General features: G+C 37.3%; 1 protein-coding gene across 1 annotated transcript in view; it reads left to right on the top strand.

Moving 5' to 3' along the window:
- Positions 1-4,535: 4,535 nt before the first annotated feature.
- ANKRD12 (ankyrin repeat domain 12) overlaps positions 4,536-20,762 on the top strand; it is a 22,447-nt gene continuing 6,220 nt past the window's right edge. Inside the window, exons 1-2 of the mRNA XM_008572717.1 lie at positions 4,536-9,250; positions 16,355-16,453. Coding sequence (XP_008570939.1) covers positions 4,715-9,250; positions 16,355-16,453 — 4,635 coding nt within the window. The 5' untranslated portion in view covers positions 4,536-4,714. The remainder of the gene's footprint in view (positions 9,251-16,354; positions 16,454-20,762) is intronic.

Raw genomic sequence — 20,762 nt, 5'->3', positions numbered from 1 at the left:
GAAATAGTTTTATAAAATGTCTTAAGTAGTTCAAATTTAGTGATTAAATAGATGTTAGAGACTAAAAAGTGTGGAAATGGAAAATAACTTAGTATAATGATAACCATGGCCATTTTTAACTACAGGAATTTGAGGGTTTGGAAATTTTAGGTGATTTTTGTCACTACACCAACCATCTACTAAGAAAGGTAGAACTTTTTAAACAATGCAAGCAGGGAAAAAGAAAAGACAAAAAAGGTAGAACAAACATTTTTTGGAAAGTTACTGCCCCACTAGAATCCAGGACCAGGTTGATCTATGTTCCTCAGTGGTTAAAGTAAATCAAAAATTCGGGGGCTGCTTAAGGAAGGAAAGAGATTTCGGCATGGTATGCAAGTGAAATAGCATCATGGAGGTAGTGGTATTTGCTGAGGTCCACAGGTTAACCAGCTTCTGTGTGAGCAGCACAGGGTCATTCAGATGGTGCCAAGAAACCAGTGTGCAGAGAGGTGAGCCTTGCGGAAATGTGTGACTCATACCCAGACCCAGGTGATGATCATTCACCTGGGGGGGAATGTACAGACTCTCATCATAGTTATTAACTAGTGTCGGGTTAACTTACTTTAGAATTTAATATATGCCTGCCTCTTTAAAAACTAGGAATCTTTTAAAAAGAACCATTAGAGGGGCTGGCCGGTTAGCTTAGTTGGCTAGAGCACAGCCTTGTAACACCAAGATCATGGGTTTGGATCCTCCAACCGGCCAGCCACCCAAAAAAAAGAAGCACCCATAGAAAAAAGGCATACCTGCGTTGGAGAGCAGTTCTTCAACTGAAGAATCAGGAACACAAATAACAAACCACACATCTCTCAGTATATATACATGTGTGTGTGTATATATATATATATGTATACACATATATATATACAAGGGCACTTCAAAAAGTTCATGGGAAAAGAGAATACAAAGATTCCATTTTTCAATTCCAACAGAATTGAAAGGTGAATCTTTCCATGGTCTTTTTCTTTCCATAAACTTTGTAAGTGCCCCCATATGTGTAACTCCCTAAAGAGAATTTGTACTTAACTTTTAGTGAATATATTCAAAAATGGTAAGTGCACTGATATAATGATATTTGAAATTTACGTAATATTATATGTGTATTATAATTAAAATAATGGGCTAATAGCATAGGCATAAAAAAACCAGAAGAAAATAAGCTGAAGAAACTATAAAAAGACATTACACAGAAGGAGGGCTGGCTGATTAGCTCAGTTGGAAATACAAACACATGGAAAAAAAAGTCACACCAATAATCAAAAAATCAAACTTAGTGGTATAACTTTATATCTATTAATGAATTTTTTAAAAATATCTTTACTAATAGTAAAAGTAATGTATCTATTATGCTAGGAACAGGGAAAATACAGAAGAAAATAAAGAACATTCATAATTCCTCCAGCCAGAGTTTACTACAGGTACTATTTCGATGTATTTCCTTTATTTCTTTTTTTCTACACACACACACACACACACACACACACTGCTGTTTCCAAGTAATAGTAATGGTATGTACTAAAAGTTTTCTACAGTATTAAATATCTGCCATATCAAGTAATTAGCAACCTGAATGTCTCCTCAGTAGAGGAATCAGTTTAAATGATTACATATTAACTCAATGTAAAATGCATTTCTATTACTAAAAATATAAAAGAAAATGTAATGTCAAAAGAAAATGTGTCTACTGTCTGTTAAAAGCCATATATGAAATGGTGTGTATGCTGTGATTTGAGCTGCTTGTCTATATATTAGTTATTTTCATGCCCTTAAATCCTACCTGAAATTCCTGTACATTCTTCTTGCTTCACTTCAGGGCCACTTCTCTGAGATACCTTCCTTAAATCTCCAGTTATCCCAAGCAGGTGTTCTTTCCTGTGGACCTAGTATCTACTGTCATTTTAGCGATTATCACGTTGTGTGACTGTTAGGAGTTCAGTTGCTCTTGGGGCAGAAACTGTTCTTTCCATCTTGCCAGTCCTAGCACCTAGCACTATGTGCCTGGTGGAGCTTAAATATTTATTGAAGATTGATTCTAAATATAGAACATTTTGCTGGGATTTTATGGGATATACAAAGGAAAGAATACTTTCCAATTTCCAGTAAAACTAATCATCTAAACAGGAACAGAATAGAAATAGTTATATATAAACAATAAAAATGAAATCTTTGAAAATTACAAGTAGAGAAAAGTTCCTCAAGACCAAATTACAAAATGTAAATGAGAAAACAGCACCTGAACATACTCTTTGATTCATTTAATCAAGGACCAAAATGAATAGTAGTCCGGAAATGGGTGTTCTTTTTCATAGCATAAAGTTCTCTAGTTTGATACTGTGTACTGCAATATCGATAACTGCAAATGGAGAGCATTTTTAACCTATGTACAGTGGTTACAATTGCCAAAAATGTCTTTTCTGTACCATATATAGCAGAGTAGCTGTATCACTCACTGGCACTTTACAATGATGCTGTCTTAGGATATGACCACATCTTTCTCAAAGAAAGATTGTGATCTCTGCGAGATCCTAGTACAGTGTCAGGTACCTTGTGGACACACAAAAATACCTTTGGAATTTGAATTTTCATGTCAAGAGAATATTTGGGAGCTAGATTACTTTAGAGGAAGCTTAATATATTAAAATAAGTGTGTAATTTTAATATTATTAAATACTTAGTAAATTAAGTATTTAATTGTCCTTATTGTAATGAGTTTGGTTTTTTCCCTCTTGGTCAGAGACTTCAGTTTTTTTTTCCCTTAGAGTCCTGGGTTTTCTTTTCAGTTAGAGGCCCCTTGTATACAACATTTCAGCAGGACTATTAAATACTTAGTAAATTAAGTATTTAATTGTCCTTATTGTAATGAGTTTGGTTTTTTCCCTCTTGGTCAGAGACTTCAGTTTTTTTTCCCCTTAGAGTCCTGGGTTTTCTTTTCAGTTAGAGGCCCCTTGTATACAACATTTCAGCAGGAAAAGATGCCAGTCTGGGAAGAAAGAAGTTTTTTGTTAAAAAAGATATAATGAAATAGAATCTAGTAAGTCTTTGGCCATACAGCAACTTAGATGCAACTTCAAAAACTAAATTTTCATGTACTTAAAAATATGTAGGAATTGAGCCTGTTTTTTTCCCCCATTGTACTAAAGAATGTATTATATCAAGTCCTAAATTATAGATAAAAAAACTAAGGAACAAGGCAACTTTTTTTTCAAATTACATATCTGTTCAGTTTCTCTGTTACAATCTTGATTATGTGATTGAGGGTTTTATTTCTAATTTTTCTGATTTTTTTTCAGATAGTCATGTTTCTTATATAAGTGTTGGGAAAATTAAGGTTTATAGTCTTGTTCAGGCTTCAGAGGCATTGCTAGGCCTTTGACCAAAGAATGACCCTGCATAGGCTATGTGCCAGACTCTCAGAAACTGTGTGCAGGTCTATGGGATGGTCACCTATAACCATTAGATAACGAGGAAAGTAAGTCCTGGAGCTTCTTGGACCTTGGGAACCTGGCCAGTTCTCAGGGCCGGAGAACATCTTGAAGACTTATGAGTAAAGATCAAAGAATTAATACAATAACCACAGCTGCATGTTTGCATGCAGACTAATGTTATCAGTCTGTGGCTGGATAATATAAGCAGGATTTCCCCAAACTGCTCTCTGAAGTCTCACCCGTGGAGTGGACGCACTGCCTGGGACAATTCCAGTTGGGACTCCAGATTGCTGTTCATGGGACTTCCCAGCACTGCTTGGATCTGGATGTAGGTGTTTTCCAAATTTGGTGATGTATACACTGTTTAATTTCTTTTCTTAATATTTCTGCATAATCTTGCTTTCTTTGCTTGCTTATCACTGTACCTCAATAAATATCATAAACTGGCTTATTAGTGTGACGAGTGGTTTCTTTTACCAATGAATCCTTTGAACCCAAACGAAAGTAAAACTTTTGACAAAACGGTAATTACAATCATTCATCTGTATTTGTTATCGTGCTTTATGGGAATCACAGGATCCCGTATAATTTTACTAATAAATTTTCTGAAACACAGAAAACAATTTGTGAAGTTTACTTAATTAGACCCTTTAAGTTAGTGGTTCTTAATCCTTTTTCGATCAAAGAATCTTAGCCAAATTAAATATTCTCTCTCCAGGAAAAATGTACATATATGCAGAATTTTATATAACATTTTAGTAGCTGATGATTACCCTGAATCTAGCCTCCTGGGTTAGGAACCTGTGCTCTATATTATTTTTTATGTGTATATTTTGTGAATTTAACATATTGTGTGCTTTTAGAAGTGTCAAAAGGATTTTTATCATACAGCAGATTATAAAGCCGTTTTCCAACACTATCAAGAGTTCTTACATATTTTTATTGCATTATTTACATATAAATCTGAAATGACTTTGAATTGTTTGAAATATTTACTTATAAGTTTTGTTTTCTGTCTTATTTTTTTGACAATTGTGTTTTTAACCAACAACAGATTTTCTTTTCTTACTCTAGATTCTGAAGAGGCTCAGTCTGTAAATCCTTCTAGTGTTGATGAAAATATTGACTCTGAAACAGAGAAAGACTCTCTCATCTGTGAAAGTAAACAAGTACTTCCCAGTAAAGCACCTCTTCCATCTGCCCTTGATGAGTATGAGTTCAAAGATGATGATGATGAAGAAATAAATAAAATGATCGATGACAGACATATTCTTAGGAAAGAACAACGAAAAGAGAATGAATCTGAAGGAGAAAAGAATAGTTTATTTACAAAACAGGAGAAAGCCTTCTATCCTAAATCATTTAAAAGTAAAAAACAAAAGCCATCTAGGGTTTTATATTCAAGTACTGAAAGTTCTGATGAAGAAGTTCTTCAGAACAAAAAGGTTTCTACTGCATGTTCTATCCCTGAAACATCACATTCTGATATACAAACCAAGAAGGAGTATGTAGTTTCAAGTGAACACAAACAGAAAGGCAAAGTTAAAAGAAAATTAAAAAACCAGAACAAAAATAAAGAAAACCAAGAGCTGAAGCAAGAAAAAGAGGGAAAAGAAAACACCAGAGTAACAAACTTGACAGTTAGTACTGCTCTAGATTGTTCAGAAAAGACCAGAGAAGAAGGGAATTTTAGGAAATCTTTTAGCCCAAAAGATGATACTTCATTACATTTGTTTCATATTTCCACTGGTAAATCTCCCAAACACTCTTGCGGATTAAGTGAAAAACAGTCAATACCACTAAAACAAGAACATACTAAAACATGTTTATCACCAGGAAGTTCTGAAATATCATTACAGCCTGATCTTGTTAGGTATGATAACACAGAATCTGAATTTTTGCCAGAAAGTTCAACTGTAAAATCTTGTAAGCATAAGGAAAAAAACAAACATCAGAAAGATTTCCACTTAGAATTTGGTGAAAAATCAAATGCCAAAGTAAAGGATGAAGATCATAGTCCAACATTTGAAAATTCAGATTGCACACTAAAAAAAATGGATAAAGAGGGTAAAACATTAAAAAAACATAAATTGAAACATAAGGAGAGGGAAAAAGAAAAACATAAAAAAGAAATTGAAGGTGAAAAGGAAAAATATAAAAATAAGGATGGTGCTAAAGAACTGCAGAGGAGTGTGGAGTTTGATAGAGAATTTTGGAAAGAGAATTTTTTTAAAAGTGATGAAACCGAAGACCTGTTTTTAAGTATGGAACATGAGTCCCTAACGTTAGAAAAAAAATCAAAATTGGAAAAAAACATAAAAGATGATAAACCAGCCAAGGAAAAGCATGTCTCAAAAGAGAAGAACTTTAAAGAAGAACGGGAAAAGATTAAAAAGGAAACTGAGAAATCTTTTAGGGAAGAAAAAACAAAAGACCTAAAAGAAGAAAGAGAGAATATACCCACAGATAAAGAAACAGAATTCAGTTCTTTGGGTATAAGTACCAGTGAGGAATCCACAGGGCTACATACAGTGGAAAAGGAAATAGACATTGAAAAACAAGAAAAGCATGTAAAAGAAAGTAAGGAAAAATCTGAGAAACGATTTCAAACTAAAGAAAAGGACATGGAAAAACCTGAAAGAAAAAGTTCTGAAAAAGAGAAGAAGATAAAACATGATCACAAGTCTGAAAAAGACAAATTAGATCTTAGTGAATGTATTGATAGAATAAAAGAAAAGGACAAACTATATTCACATCACACAGAAAAATGCCATAAAGAAGGTGAGAAGATCAAAAATATTGCTACTATTAAAAAAACTGATGATAGAGAGAAGAATAGAGAAAAGATGGATAGAAAACATGACAAAGAAAAACCTGAAAAAGAGAGGCATCTAGCAGAAAGCAAAGAAAAGCACTTGATGGAGAAAAAAAATAAACAATCAGATAATAGTGAGTATACTAAATCAGAGAAAGGCAAAAATAAAGAAAAAGACAGGGAAATCGATAAAAAGGAGAAATCTAGAGATAAGGAAAGTATAAATATAACTAACTCCAAACACTTACAGGAAGAGAGAAAGTCGAGTATAATAGACAGTAGTAAAGCACAACATGAAAAAACTTTACCCTTTAAAGAAAAATCAAAAGATGAACCTTTGAAAACTCCAGATGGAAAGGAAAAAGATAAAAGAGACATAGATAGATACAAAGAACGAGACAAACATAAAGATAAAATCCAGCTAAATAGTTTACTCAAATTGAAATCTGAAGCAGAAAAGCTTAAACCTAAAGCATCGCCAGCATCAAAAGATACTCGACCTAAAGAAAAGAGGTTAGTGAATGATGATTTAATGCAGACAAGTTTTGAACGAATGCTAAGCCTTAAAGACTTAGAAATAGAACAATGGCACAAAAAACATAAGGAAAAAATTAAGCAAAAAGAAAAAGAACGTTTGAGAAATCGTAATTGTTTGGAACTTAAAGTAAAAGATAAAGAAAAAACAAAACATGCACTAGCTGAAGCCAAAAATAAAGAACTTACTAGGTCAAAGAGTTCAGAGTTGACCGATGTTTTTACCAAGGAGAAACAGTCTAAAGATGCTGTAAGTAACAGATCACAGTCTGTGGACACCAAAAGCATAATGAATTTAGGGAAGTCATCCTTTGTTTCAGATAATAGCTCAAACAGGTCTCCTAGATCAGAAAGTGAAAAGCCAGGTCTCAGCTCCAGATCTGTATCCATGATTTCTGTTGCTAGTTCAGAAGATTCCTGTCATACTACAGTGACAACCCCAAGGCCTCCAGTTGAATATGACTCTGACTTTGTGTTAGAAGGTTCAGAGTCCCAAATGTCCTTTTCCCAGTCACTTTTTTTGCCAATTGTCAAATCTCCTGCCCTTCTTGAAAGGGAATTGGACAGCCTGGCTGAACTGCCAGAGCGGATTAAACCACCATATGCAAACAGACTTCCAACGTCTCATCTCAGGTCATCTTCTACAGAAGAAGTTAAACTAATTATAAACGAGGGGAGATCTAGTGTAGAAGTTCGAAGATGTAGCATGCCATCTGTCATTTGTGAACATCCCAAACAATTCCAAGCAATATCAGAAGAAACCAGTCAAGGTAGCTTATTAGCTGTGCCAAGAGATTCTTGTCCTTCTCCCAAACCTGAGGTATCCTCAAATGTTCCCGAAAGAGATCTTTCAAATGTGTCTAACATACATTCCAGTTTTGCAGCTTCTCCAACTAGGTCTGTAAACAGCAAATATATTTCAGCTGATATGAATGTTATTAAGAGTACTACTCCAGTGGGCACTTTAATGGATAGTTCTGTTCATTTAGAACTGTCAAATCAGATTGGTGTGATCCAGAATAAATCATGGGAGATACCTGTTGATAGACGGGAGTCCTTAAGCACCAGTGACTTTATCTGCCCAAATTCTGGTACACCTGATCACGATTCCTCTGTTGAGGGTTTTTGTAATTCTGACAACAAAATAAAAGAACAGAACACTGATTTTTTATCCCTGCACCAGACTGAGCTGCCAGGAAACTCTTGTGCTCAGGATACAGCATCCTTTCTGCCTTCACAGCAACCTTGCTCTTTCCCCAGCCAATCAGTTTCGGATGCTGAATCTATTTCTAAACATATGTCTCTGTCCTATGTTGCCAATCAAGAGCCTGGTATTTTACATCAGAAAAATGCAGTTCAAATGATCAATTCTGTTTTAGATACTGATAATGAATCTACAAAAGATACAGAAAATACTCTTGTCCTAGCAGATGTTCAAAAAACAGATGCCTTTGTCTCAGTGTATTCTGAAAGCACTCTTCAAGAAGCATCACCAAACTTTGAGAAGGCTAATACTTTGCCTGTGTTACCATCAGAAAAGGACTTTAATGGAAGTGATGCCTCTTCTCAGCTAAATACACATTATGCATTCAGCAAACTAACTAACAAGTCTTCCAGTGGTCATGAAGTTGAGAATAATACAACTGATATTCAGGTTATTTCACATGAAAAAGAAAAACTGGAGGGTTTGGTTTTAACTCATTTGAGTAAGTGTGATTCTGATTTATGTGCAATTAATACAGCGATGCCAAAAGGAAACCTAAATGAACAAGATAATCCAAAACATTTTCCTGAAAATGAAAAGTGTGTGTTTTCCATCGAAAGTGAAGAATCTGAACAAAATGTTTTATCAAGTCTGGAAAACCATTTACAGCAGTCAGCTCAACCAGAAATGCATAAATATGGTCAATTAGTTAAAGTAGAGTTAGAAGAAAATGTTGAAGACGATAAAACTGAAAACCAAATCCCTCAAAGAATGACTAGAAACAAAGCAAATACAGTGGGAAATCAAAGCAAACAGATTCTTGCTAGCTGTACACTGTTATCAGAAAAAGACAGTGAATCTTCATCTCTTAGAGCAAGAATAAGATTAACTGAAGAAGATGATCCTCAAATTCACCATCCACGGAAAAGGAAAGTGTCACGGGTACCTCAGCCTGTGCAAGTGAATCCTTCTTTACTGCAAGCAAAAGAGAAAACTCAGCAATCTCTGGCAGCCATCGTAGATTCTCTGAAATTAGATGAGATTCAGCCATACAGCTCAGAGAGAGCAAATCCATATTTTGAATACTTGCACATAAGGAAAAAAATTGAAGAAAAGCGCAAATTATTGTGTAGTGTTATTCCTCAAGCACCTCAGTATTATGATGAATATGTAACATTTAATGGATCATATCTCCTGGACGGAAACCCCTTAAGCAAGATCTGTATTCCCACAGTAAGTAAATTGTCACTTAATATACATCTACAACACTGTTCAATAGAAGTATAATGCAAGCCACATATTTAATTTAAAATTTTCTAGTAGCCATGTTTTTTAAAGTAAAAATAAAAATTTTAATAAATTTAATAAGTAAATTGGGTTTATTTAACCCAGTATGTCCAAAATACTGTTTGAACATATCAACATAGAAAAATTATTAATGAGATATTTTACAATTTTTTTAACTAGTATTTGAAATCGGGCGTGCTTGCAGCACAAGTCAATTCAGACAAGCCACATTTCTGGAAGTGCTCAATAGCTGTGTGTGGCTAGTGGCTGTCTTAATTGGACAGCAGGTCTATAGAATTTTTTTTTTCCTTACCTGATTTTCCTTTTATTTTAAAAGAAGTATGCTTTTATTTTTTTTGAAGGCTAATGCTTCTACATATGCTTTTGATCTCATTCTTTTCAGTCTTTTCTGGAACCTTCCTCTTAAACCACTGTTCTCACTAGTATATTTTGTCAATTTTCCCTCTCCATTGACCTTTTATCCATCCATTCAGAACATATTTGGATCTCCTCCATCCTGCAGAGAAAAAAGTTTCCTCTTGAATATGCCAGCTCGTCAAGCTCATCCTGTCTCTCTTTCCTTCACTGCCGTACTCTTGGAGAGGAGCCTGCATGATATTTTCTGTTTCATTTCCTATTTGTTTCTCAGCCATTATGCACTGGCAGAGGTCACCAGCAAGCTCATAATTGCCAGAATCATTGGCCTCTTTTTTTTTTTTTTCTTTTTTTTCTATTCGATCTGTCAAATTTGATGTTGTTGACCATCTTGTTCTTCATAAAATCCTTCCCTCCCTGGTCTTTCATGATGGTGTTCTCTTCTGGTTCCTCTGCTTCACTGACTAATCTTTTTCTGTCTCTATTAATGACTCCTTTTTCTACCCACCATTTAAACATGAGTTGTCTAGTGATCCACTCTTCAGTCAACTTTTTGTTCTGTGTGTCTTCCAGATGTAGAAATGTGGAAATTAATTCTGTGGTTTCATTAGTCTTTCAGGTGGCAGTTAGTCCCAAAATAATTCTCACCTGTTCATATCATCTCTGTTGACCTCCAGAATCAAATATGGGTGGCTTCTGGGTGTCATCATATAAATGTCCTTCACACATCTTGTCATAGTTGGGTTCTCCAGGAAGCAAACTCTGAGATTATGTGCAAGAGGTTTATTGATGAGTGCTGTCATGAATAACTAAACGTGTGAGGGAAGCAGAAGTGGGCAGAGCAGGAAGTTGAAGTGAAATGCAGATGCAGCCATGACCTCAACTGAATCCACAAGAGCTCCAGAGTGGGATGACCATTCTGATAGGTGGGCTGCCCTCAGGGAAGGAGCATGCCCTTGGGCATGCCAATACTCCTCCCTGAAAGGTAGTTTTTGAAGAGGGACTCCAGTGGTAGCTGTCAGCCACCAGCACTCCCAAGAGCTGGGGGATGAGTGCCTTATTCCTGCACTGAGACCTCAAACTTAACACGTACCAAAAGAAATTATTTACCCCTAAACTTCCTCAGAAACAAATCTGTATTTGTTAGTGGTGACAGCAAAGTAGAAAATGCTCAGTCACCAAATTCTAATCACTCCACCTTAGAACTGTACCAAAATCTGTACCCTCTGCCACTGCCTTGGTTTAGGGCCCTCATTATCTCTGACTTAGATCATTGTGGCTGGAACATTCTCTTCTGTTAAATTTCTATTTCTTTTAAAACAATAAAAAGTCATTTTCCTACTTAAATACCTAAACTATGTGGCTTCTCATTGCCTGCAGCTTAAAATTCATACAATGTAATCCCTGCTTACCTCTCCAACTTTATTTTCTCACTACTCGCCCAGTATCTCAGCCAAACTGAACTCACTCTTATACAGAAATCTCTTTCACTACTGTCAATCTTTGCAGTGCTTCTCCCTCTCTCTAAATGCTCTTCTCTCATGCCCCTTCTCCAGCCTTTTCCATGCCGTTTTTCTAACGGTGATGTTACGTTTGTGTGAAATCTTGTCAAAGCAGAATTGCTTGTGTCTTCCTTATACTTTCCCTGTAATATCATAGTTAATCATTGATATGTGTGCTGCTAAGCTATAATCTGATTAAAGGCTAGGATACTATTTATCTCTCATAGAATGAGTCCCAAATTTATCTTCAGTACTGAATGCACTGCTGATGTCCATAACCGTATTTCTAGCTGCTTCTGGATATTTCCTGAATGTCCTGCAAGATCCTTAAAGTCATTGTGTTCAATATCAAACCTATTACTTAATGTGTTCTTTTTGCCCTCCCGGCTTTAGTTACTATCATTATCTGCTGTCTCCTTTCCCAGGGTGAGAACCCAAAATCCAACCTTGATCTCTTCCTCTCTGCCCTCACATCAAATCAGTCACTAAGTCATATTGACTCATCTCACTTCTTTTCCCATTCTCATTACTATCACTGCCGTGCAAGGCCTTCATTTAGCTCCTTAGACTATTCACTCAAATATGTGAATACTGCATCTTTAAATGTTATATTGCATATGAAGATAATTCATAACTGTGCTAAGTATTGTGCTGGTAACTAAATAGAGATGAGCAAAACAGGCGTTCTGAATTGCTGCCATAGGACCCTGGTGCTTGTCTAATCTCTTCTCTCAATCTAACCTTATTGTCTGGGTTCGTTATAAAACAGATCTGATTATGTGACTACTGGGCTAAACATATTCGAGGACTCGTAGTTTTCTATAGGCTAAAGGCCCAATTCCTTATTACTGCATGCAGAGTCCTTCTCATCCTTTTCTAGGCTCAGCTTTAGTAACTACACCTACCGCACACAATAGCTGCTATACTTGGTGTCCCCTGACCATTCTGTGCTGTTTCTCATCATGCCTTTAAAGATGTTGTTCCTTCTTTCAAAGCCCAGTTCAGAAAAGATCAAAAAGCTAAAAGAAAGATTTTTTTTTTATTTCCACATCCACAGAATATACCTGATGCTAGTTCCTTGTAAGTCTTCTTAAAAGATAGATTTAGGTAGCTGTAGTGGTAGATTTTCAAAAAGAGCTGTAAATAAATTTGTTGTTAGACTCAGTAGCATCATGGTTAATGATTCAAAGAATATAAAGTTAGTAACTTCCTTGTTTCTTTTATTCCCCAACTTTATTTCCTTTTGAAGGGTAAGAAGTTTTAACTGAAATAATATATAGTATCATGACATATAGGTATAACTATAAAGAACATATTTAAATTTGGACTTTGTACAAACCCCTTCAGTAAAAATTTCAAATACTCGTAAATCATGTTAGATTGTCTTCTTATGCAGTGTAGCTATGGAATATATGTGTGTGTTGTATGCACATATATGTGTATTACACCTTTTCTTATTCCTACAAAGGTGATATAATACAAGTTTGATTTCCTTGAAACAGTTCTAGGGGTATATCTTTGATTATATTAAAATTTAGTTACATCAAGTACTATTTCAAAAGGCTATCAGCAGAGCTGAGAAATATTTCTGGATGTAGTGGAGAGGTTTTTGTGTGGTTCTAGGGGTATATCTTTGATTATATTAAAATTTAGTTACATCAAGTACTACTTCAAAAGGCTATCAGCAGAGCTGAGAAATATTTCTGGATGTAGTGGAGAGGTTTTTGTGTGACTTTTTTAATGAGCATTACTAAAGTAGAGAAACAACACAATATAGTAGAAAGAACAGTTGATTTTTAATTAACATGCATGAGTTCAAATCTAGATTTTGCTACAGACCAGCTATGTGACCCTGAATAATTCATTTAATTTCTCTGCTCCTTAGTTTCCACATCTGTAGAATAAGAATAATGTCTACCCCACCTCAAAGCAGGTTGAAATAGTATGTGCCAAAGCTCATTAAAAACTTTTAAGGGCCAGCCCTGTGGCTCATTCGGGAGAGTGCCGGGCTGGTAGCGCCGAGGCCGTGGGTTCGTATCTCATATAGAGATGGTCGGTGCGCTCACTGGCTGAGTGTGGTACAGACAACACCGAGCCAAGGGTTGCAATCCCTTACCGGTCAAATAAAAAAAAAAAAAAACTTTGAAAACACTATTCGGAGTTAAGGGTTGCCATCATTTTATCCAGTTCCAAGTGACTTTAAGGTTCATGTTTATTAGAGCTAATGTGTTAACTCCATCCTTGTGCTCATAAAAGACTCTGCTTTTGAGTTTACTGAACTGATGTTCAAAATTTAGATTGAAAAATAATAATAAAGACCAAAATAACAAAAATCAGTTTGACAAGTACATTATTTTTCATACTTTCCAACATGGTTTTATCATTTATTTCTCCCCGGCCAGCTAATTGCCATTTTATCAAAGTAACCCTTTCTCACCTTTATGTGGTCTGGTTATAAAACCCATTAGAAATGTGGTAAAATGTCCCCAAAGTCAGTTTACATGTTTATTTTTTCATTAAGTATTTTTCTCACAATTTAACTAGTATGCTGCCATTTTTCCAAAGGAAATCAAGGGGGTGGGGGGGAATAGAACTGCAGATCAAGTTCCCCCAAATCAAATGAATAGGGGAGACTTGTCACAACTTGCTGTGGCCACTGGTAGCAGCACACTCTGCAGAAACCCTCCAGGGAGATTCTGAGAGTTAATGCTGAGAGGGACGTACATCCTGGGAAGCTGTCAAAAGAATAACTATGCTCAAGGCTTTGAGACTCACAGATATTTAAAAAAAAATCTCCAAGCATGATTTACTTAGGGATAGATGAGGAAAAAAGCAAAGGGAATGTTTCCCCAGAAAGTCTCCGTATTTTCTTTTGGTGATTTTACTTCTCTATATATAATCAATGTTGATAATTCCCAAGTTTGTATATTCTGCCCAAACCTCTCTCCTTGGCTCCTTTTTTGCTACCTGCTCAGCACCACCTGAAAGCCCATAAGCTTCACAAATTCAGCATGTCAGCACTGAACTGAACTGACCCAAAAACCTGCTTCTCTCTCTCCACTCCTGTTCCCTCCTATGGTCTCTATAGTACCAACCTCCACTTTTCACACTGAAAACCTGTAAGTCCTCCTCAGCTGTTCCCTTTTTCTTCATCCCTCCTATTCAGTAAGTCACCAGTATCTTTAGTGGTGACTTACTCTCCACTCCCTCCTCCATCTCACATCAGTGTGACAGTGATCTGCTTCCTTAATTCCTTGCCTACGATCTTGTCCCGCTATTATCTGCTCTCTAGACACAGCAGCAAGCTGTAAGACGTGGTCCCCTGTTACATGCAAGATTTACCACAATATGTTCTGCATATAATATCTGTTCTACCACATGTTAATTTAAATACCTTCTGTGTGGGGAGAAAAGGATTTCATGGTCAAATAAGTTTGGGAAGCCATTTATGTAAAGATAAGTAGGTTGCTTCACTGCAGGGCTACTCAGAACATTTAATGTGTTAATTGTGAGACTTTGCAATAAGTGCATGTATACAAATATATAATGTTTTCCAGACTTACTTGTTCCTGTAAGTCATCTTCATGTTTCATATCTTCTCTTTCGAACATCATTTAAGAAAAGCTGATTTACAGAATAGACTACGACCTTTATTACTTTGCATCTCTTTATTCTCATATCAAATTTGATGTTCCAGGAACTCGATACTGTTTGTAGTTGCTGATGGATACCTTACTATTTCTTTGTTTCATGCCTTTGATCAATCATGCTATACTCTCTTCTGAAGGGAGGGAATTATCTCCCTCCCTCCTTTCCCTTTTTTCCCCACAGTAACTCATTTCTCTAACTCTCTACTCTGGCTTTTCCTTTAAGATGCGGCTCAGGCATTACTCTCTTGAGGAAGCCTTCTCTGGCACCCGAATCCCAGATGAGTAGACATTCTTCCTCTGTGCTCCTTGAAATAACTGAAGGCCTGTATGATTTTGCAGAACTAAAACAATAGCACCAAACCTACCACTGTTGTCAAATTTAAAGCAGTTTACAGGACACAGAAATCAAACAAATGTATTATTGCAATTAGAGGCCTGAAAAATGATCACCCCTAATAAGTTATTTGTCTTATAGAATTTTCCACATTCTGATTCGACTGATTGAGTCCTTGTGATGTTGTTTAACATGTTTTTCAGTCCCCCATAATTCCTGTAAATTGTTTACTGATTATAAATATAGAGTCTTGATAGATCCACGTTTGATTCTTTGGCAAGAACTTTTCATATGTGATGTTGTATGGTTCCTGTTGGCATCACATCAAGAAGCAGATAATACCTCGTCTCACTTTCATATGACAGTTTCATATGAGTTAAACTATCAGAAGAGTAAAGTTATTGTACTGTGCCAAAATATACTGAGATATCTTACTTTGCCCTAATTTGCTGACAGTAATTATAAGCACGGTTCAGAGCGAGAAAATACAAATGCTCCAAGGGGTAGAGGGAGAATATTCAGGGGTCACAGATTGTCATACTTGGATGTCTCTTTATATTAACAGTAAAGTGCACACATAGATTGAGTCAGCCTCCTTAACCTCCAGCATCTACCAGAAAGCATAATCCATTATAATACCAAATTGGAAATGAACTGTAGTCTTTTTGGAATATTGATAGACCAAGTCATGTGGGATATCACATGTAATACAGAAGTTTGAAAACTACAAATTGATTGGACAGTTTTGTCTACTTTTTATAAAAGACAATTCTGCAAAGAGACTTCACTTACCATATGATATACTGACTGCTGTAATCTTTATGAATGTTTTCTCCATGTTTATACAGCTTTTGTTTTTGTGATTCCTTCCTCTCTCCCTGTCTGTGAGCTATCACTTTCTGATGCTCTAAAATATGTCTCCTCATTGTAACTTCCTTAGTCCTTCTAATTTGCTCTTTGAAATTTGCTGTGGCCTCAGAATCAAAACATCTAAGCTTGCTGGATTGCTCTGCTGTGTTTCAAATAGCTGGAAGTGACTGAGAAGTAACAACTAGTTTATAATTAGTACTGTATTATTTAATTCACAGAACATCAGAATTTAAGTTATACTCTAAAAGGGTTTAATTTTAAAAGAATAGCCCATTATTGTAAATAAAACCTAATATTTTTAACTATGTTTTTAAATTAGATTACACCACCACCTTCACTGTCAGATCCACTTAAAGAGCTTTTTCGACAACAGGAAGTTGTAAGAATGAAACTACGTTTGCAACACAGTATTGAAAGGGTAAGAAATGTTTACACTTAGATTTTTGCTAAAAATAACTTTTAACAATAAATTAAAATTGTCTACAGTTTTTTATGAGCGGATTTTCCTTATTTAGAACCAATTTGGGGAAATGGCTTGATTTTATCTTGTGCTTATCCAATTAGAATAGAGAATTTTAAAGCCTATTTTAGGATGTCTGCTCCCATATTATAATTCATATTGAGTATACTTTTGATATATAAATGTCTCTAACAATTTTTTGTTATCATTTGTTCAATTTGCAGAACTATAGCAATAGATTTCTAGTGGGACATTTGAATTTCCAAGTTTTGAAATTATTGCTTGTTACTAGCTACTTCAGGGCTAAAGTGCAAAATGCTTAAAAAGTCTGTGCCTTTTCTGTGTCATTTTAGGTCTTCGGTATCTGGTTTCCAATGGTTAGTCTCGATATGAAATTATAGGAAAAAATTATTTCATATCTAATTATTTCTCGGAACCATAAAAGTCACTTAACTTGGATATACAAAAATATAACAACCTCTTAATCTTTTAGGAGGGTTGAGGACCTCTGAAAATGTAATGTAAGCTATATGATCCTTCTTCACAAAGAAATATACACATACTCATATGCAAACAAAGTCTTGTATGTAATTTCTTTGATTCATACATGATTGATGTCCCAGGGCAGAGGTTCTTAACCATTTTTGTGCTATGTACCCCTGTAACAGTCTGGGAAATTTGGAACCTCTTCTCAGAATAATATTTTTAAGTAAAATTCATAGTATTAGAAAGAGAAGCAGCAAATGAAAGAAATGCTGTTATAGAATGTAAAACACTGCATGACCCATTGTCAGTGAACAGTTTGTTAGCGATAAGAAGTTAGGCCAAGTAACACGTGTCAATATCTACTTCAACCATCCGATGTATTTAAAGCCACCTGGTATATATTTCATTTATGTGCCTATCCAGGTTATAGAAAGCCACCTTACAAACAGTTAAGAATTCTCATTTGAACTGCAATTTGCAGAACTTTAACAAATAATAAAATGACACCACCTTTCACCTATTGATCCACAATTAATTTAGAATTGCAGAATACTAGAGAGCAACTTAAATGTCTGACCAATGAGAGCACAAACAACTTTACCATTTGGTGTCTGTATAACTACCCAGGTGCATAATTGCTTGATACTTGGCCAGCTATGTTGTAACAAGTGTGTCTACACAGAACAACAACTGCAATCATGTGTCATAGAGCAGCAGATCTAATTGCTGAAAATTTTTTTTTATTGAATCATAATTGATTATACATATTTTGGGGGTTCAATGTTGACATAAGTTGATCAAATCAATATTACTAGTATGTGTATTGTTACAAATTGTGCTTATTCTTTATGACCCTTGTCCAATCTCTCCCTGTCCTTCTCTCCCTCCCCCCTCCCACCACTGATAACCCTAGATTTCTTCTCTCCCTCTGAAGGAGTAATGGTTATTCTGTTGATTTGTTGCCTAAATGATCTGTCCAGTGCTGATAGGTGTGTTCAGGTCCCCCAATATAATCATAGAGCAGCTGCTGCTTCTGTTACTCTTGAATGTACTTTGTGGAAAGAGACATCCTCTTCTTTTCTTCCGTCTCTCCTAGTGACTCTTCTTATGTCAATGCACTCCAGTGGCTGATGGATCATCTGCGTGGTGGTTGTGACATCTAGCCACTTTCATGTCAGCCGTGGTTACTGAGGTGGCTGTGGTGGGCCACCCATATGGAGATGAAGTTTTTGGCGTGCTCCTTGGTGCTGGTGGTTTGCCTGGTTGTGGGGGGGTCTAGGCTCCAGCTCTATGCCTCAGGACTCCAAGCAGAGCCCCAAGGCACTGGTGGTGTGCCTGGTTGGGGGTGGGGTCTGGTCCTCAGCTCCATGCCCTGGGCCCGCTGGGCAGGCCCTGAGGCACTGCAGTGTGCCTGGTTGTGGGGGAGGGGTGTCCAGTCCCTGGCTCCATGCCTCATGTCCTCTGGCAGGCCCAGAGGTGCTGGTGGTATGCCTGGGCCAGAATTAATTTTTTGTCCTTTGCTTCTAAAATGGGAGAACTTCCTGTGGGAACCAGTACTTGAGCTGTGTGGTTGAGCTAAATTTCTGCTTTTCTGCTGTTTCCCTAGGGAAGGCCTTTTGTGCAGCTCAGGGTTTAATGCTTGGCCTTATAGGTACTTCCAGCTCTCCAGAGACCTTGTGGATCTGGATTGTGTAGAAACTGATCTGGGCCTGAGTTTCTTCATCAAACTGCACCCCATGCAATTCTACATTCCCAACCAGTCTCCTCTGAGTGGTCCTGCACTGATTGAGGGGTGGATCAGCTGTCCTTGCTGTGTTCCCATGTTCTCCCAGTGAGCCCATCTCCCCCACCGCCTGTGCTTCAGACATTTCCCATGGGACAGGCCCTGAGCCGGTCCCTTGCAATGACTCACTGGCCTCTGAATGGCTCCCCTTTGTCAGCTGTTCTGCTCCTCACAACTGTATGGGTCCACAGGAACCCTATTAGTGGTCTTGCTGTCCTGGGGGCCACCAAGGCCCTCTTGTCCCCTGCCACCTCCAAGTAACTCCATCTGAAGGGCACAGCTGCAGCTTCTGCCAGCTCCTGCTCCCTGCGCTCAGCAGCTCCAGCCTTAAAGTGTCCACGGCCTGAAACACTCTGAGCAGTTTTTTCTTTCATCATGGCTTCTCCTGCCTTCATGAACTCCATAGGTCTTTCCTCTTCTTTCCCTGAGCTCCAGCAGCCCCAGCTTGTAAATTGGTTGATTTGTGGAAGAGAGTGACACTGGGGACCGTCTATTCTGCCATCTTGACTGGAACTCCTAATTGAAATTTTGAAGAAGAAATTACTATTAAAATTTGGGGGGATATCTATAATAACTATAATATATATTGAAAATATTTGTGATTTCTATGGATGGCGAAGTTGCAGATACCTCTGATTCTACTGTGGTTTGTGGACAGCATTCATAATTGAGGTAAATGGCAGTTGGAGGTTAATGAAAATAAAGATGTAATTTTTTCAATCCAGGTTCGCAGACTGCTCTCCCCCAACTCTGTCCATAGGCTTCTTCTGGATGTGAGGACACCAGTTTAAGAACTCCTGTTCCAGGGTTTTTTCCCCACAGAAATAATAGCTTTTGTTTGTTTGTTTGTTTGTTTGTTTGTGACCGGCCACACCGCGCTCAGCCAGTGAGCGCATCGCACCGGCCATCCCTATATAGGATCTGACCCCGCAGTGGGAGCACTGCTGCACTCCCAGCGCCGCACTCTCTCGAGTGCACCATGGGCTCGGCCCAGTGACCCCGCGGTGGGAGCACTGCTGCACTCCCAGCGCCGCACTCTCTCGAGTGCACCATGGGCTCGGCCCAGAAATAATAGCATTTGAATGCTATACTAAATGAATGAACAAGGCTTGCAGCCAGAGCCTCTAGCCCATTTCCTTGGAACTGCCTCATGCCCCACTCTTTCACTCCAAAACTAACAGGAAGCAGTTCTTTGGCATACGCATAACCCTCTTAAGACATTGTGTGAGAGCTTGTACTCCAGGGGTTCAAAGATATAAAATCAAGAACACCAATCTGAAGTGGAATATTTGGACTATCAATTACACAGCATATCTTTGTTAATTATTTTAGGAGAGGGAGGGTCTGACTTTAGAAAATATATTTCTCACATTTTGCTTTTGAGGAATTTTTGGTCGTTGCTCATGATCTCCACAGGACTACAACCAACTCTTTAGGAAGACACAGTTATTTTTTACTATCCAACTAAGTAGTTGGATATTTATCACTTCAACTTGCTGTTTAAACTATACTTAAGTATTGGACTTACCTCTTTTGAGTATCATTTGTAACATAAGAATTAAGAAGTTATGGGCCGGCCCGGTGGCGCACTGCTACAGTGCGCCGCTTAGGAAGCGCGGCGGCGCTCCCGCCAAGGGTTCGGATCCCACATGCAGACCGGCCGCTCACTGGCTGAGCGAGGAGCGGGGGCAACACCGAGGGTTGCGATCCCGTAGCCGGTCCCGGTCCGGTACGGGCGCGACACTGAGGGTTGCGATCGGTTGCCGGTCACGAAAAAAGACAAAAAGACAAAAAAAAAAAAAGAATTAAGAAGTTAATTAGGACCATGTTTCTTTGTCTTCTCTTCAAATTGTAAATGTAATAAAACTCTACAATAATACATGTTTGGGTATAATATGGCCTGCGTCCTCCAGTGGGGCAGGACTAAAGTTCTTGTTAGTTGAGGGGAGAATGAGTAACATGGTAAAGAGAAGACTAGATTCATCCTTTGTGTTCTCC

This window comes from Galeopterus variegatus, unplaced genomic scaffold (assembly GCF_000696425.1).
Source record: "Galeopterus variegatus unplaced genomic scaffold, G_variegatus-3.0.2 Scaffold827, whole genome shotgun sequence".
Classification (NCBI taxonomy): Eukaryota; Metazoa; Chordata; class Mammalia; order Dermoptera; family Cynocephalidae; genus Galeopterus; species Galeopterus variegatus.
The sequence above is the reverse complement of the archived record's forward strand: the minus strand, read 5'-3'. Positions and strand labels throughout refer to the sequence as shown.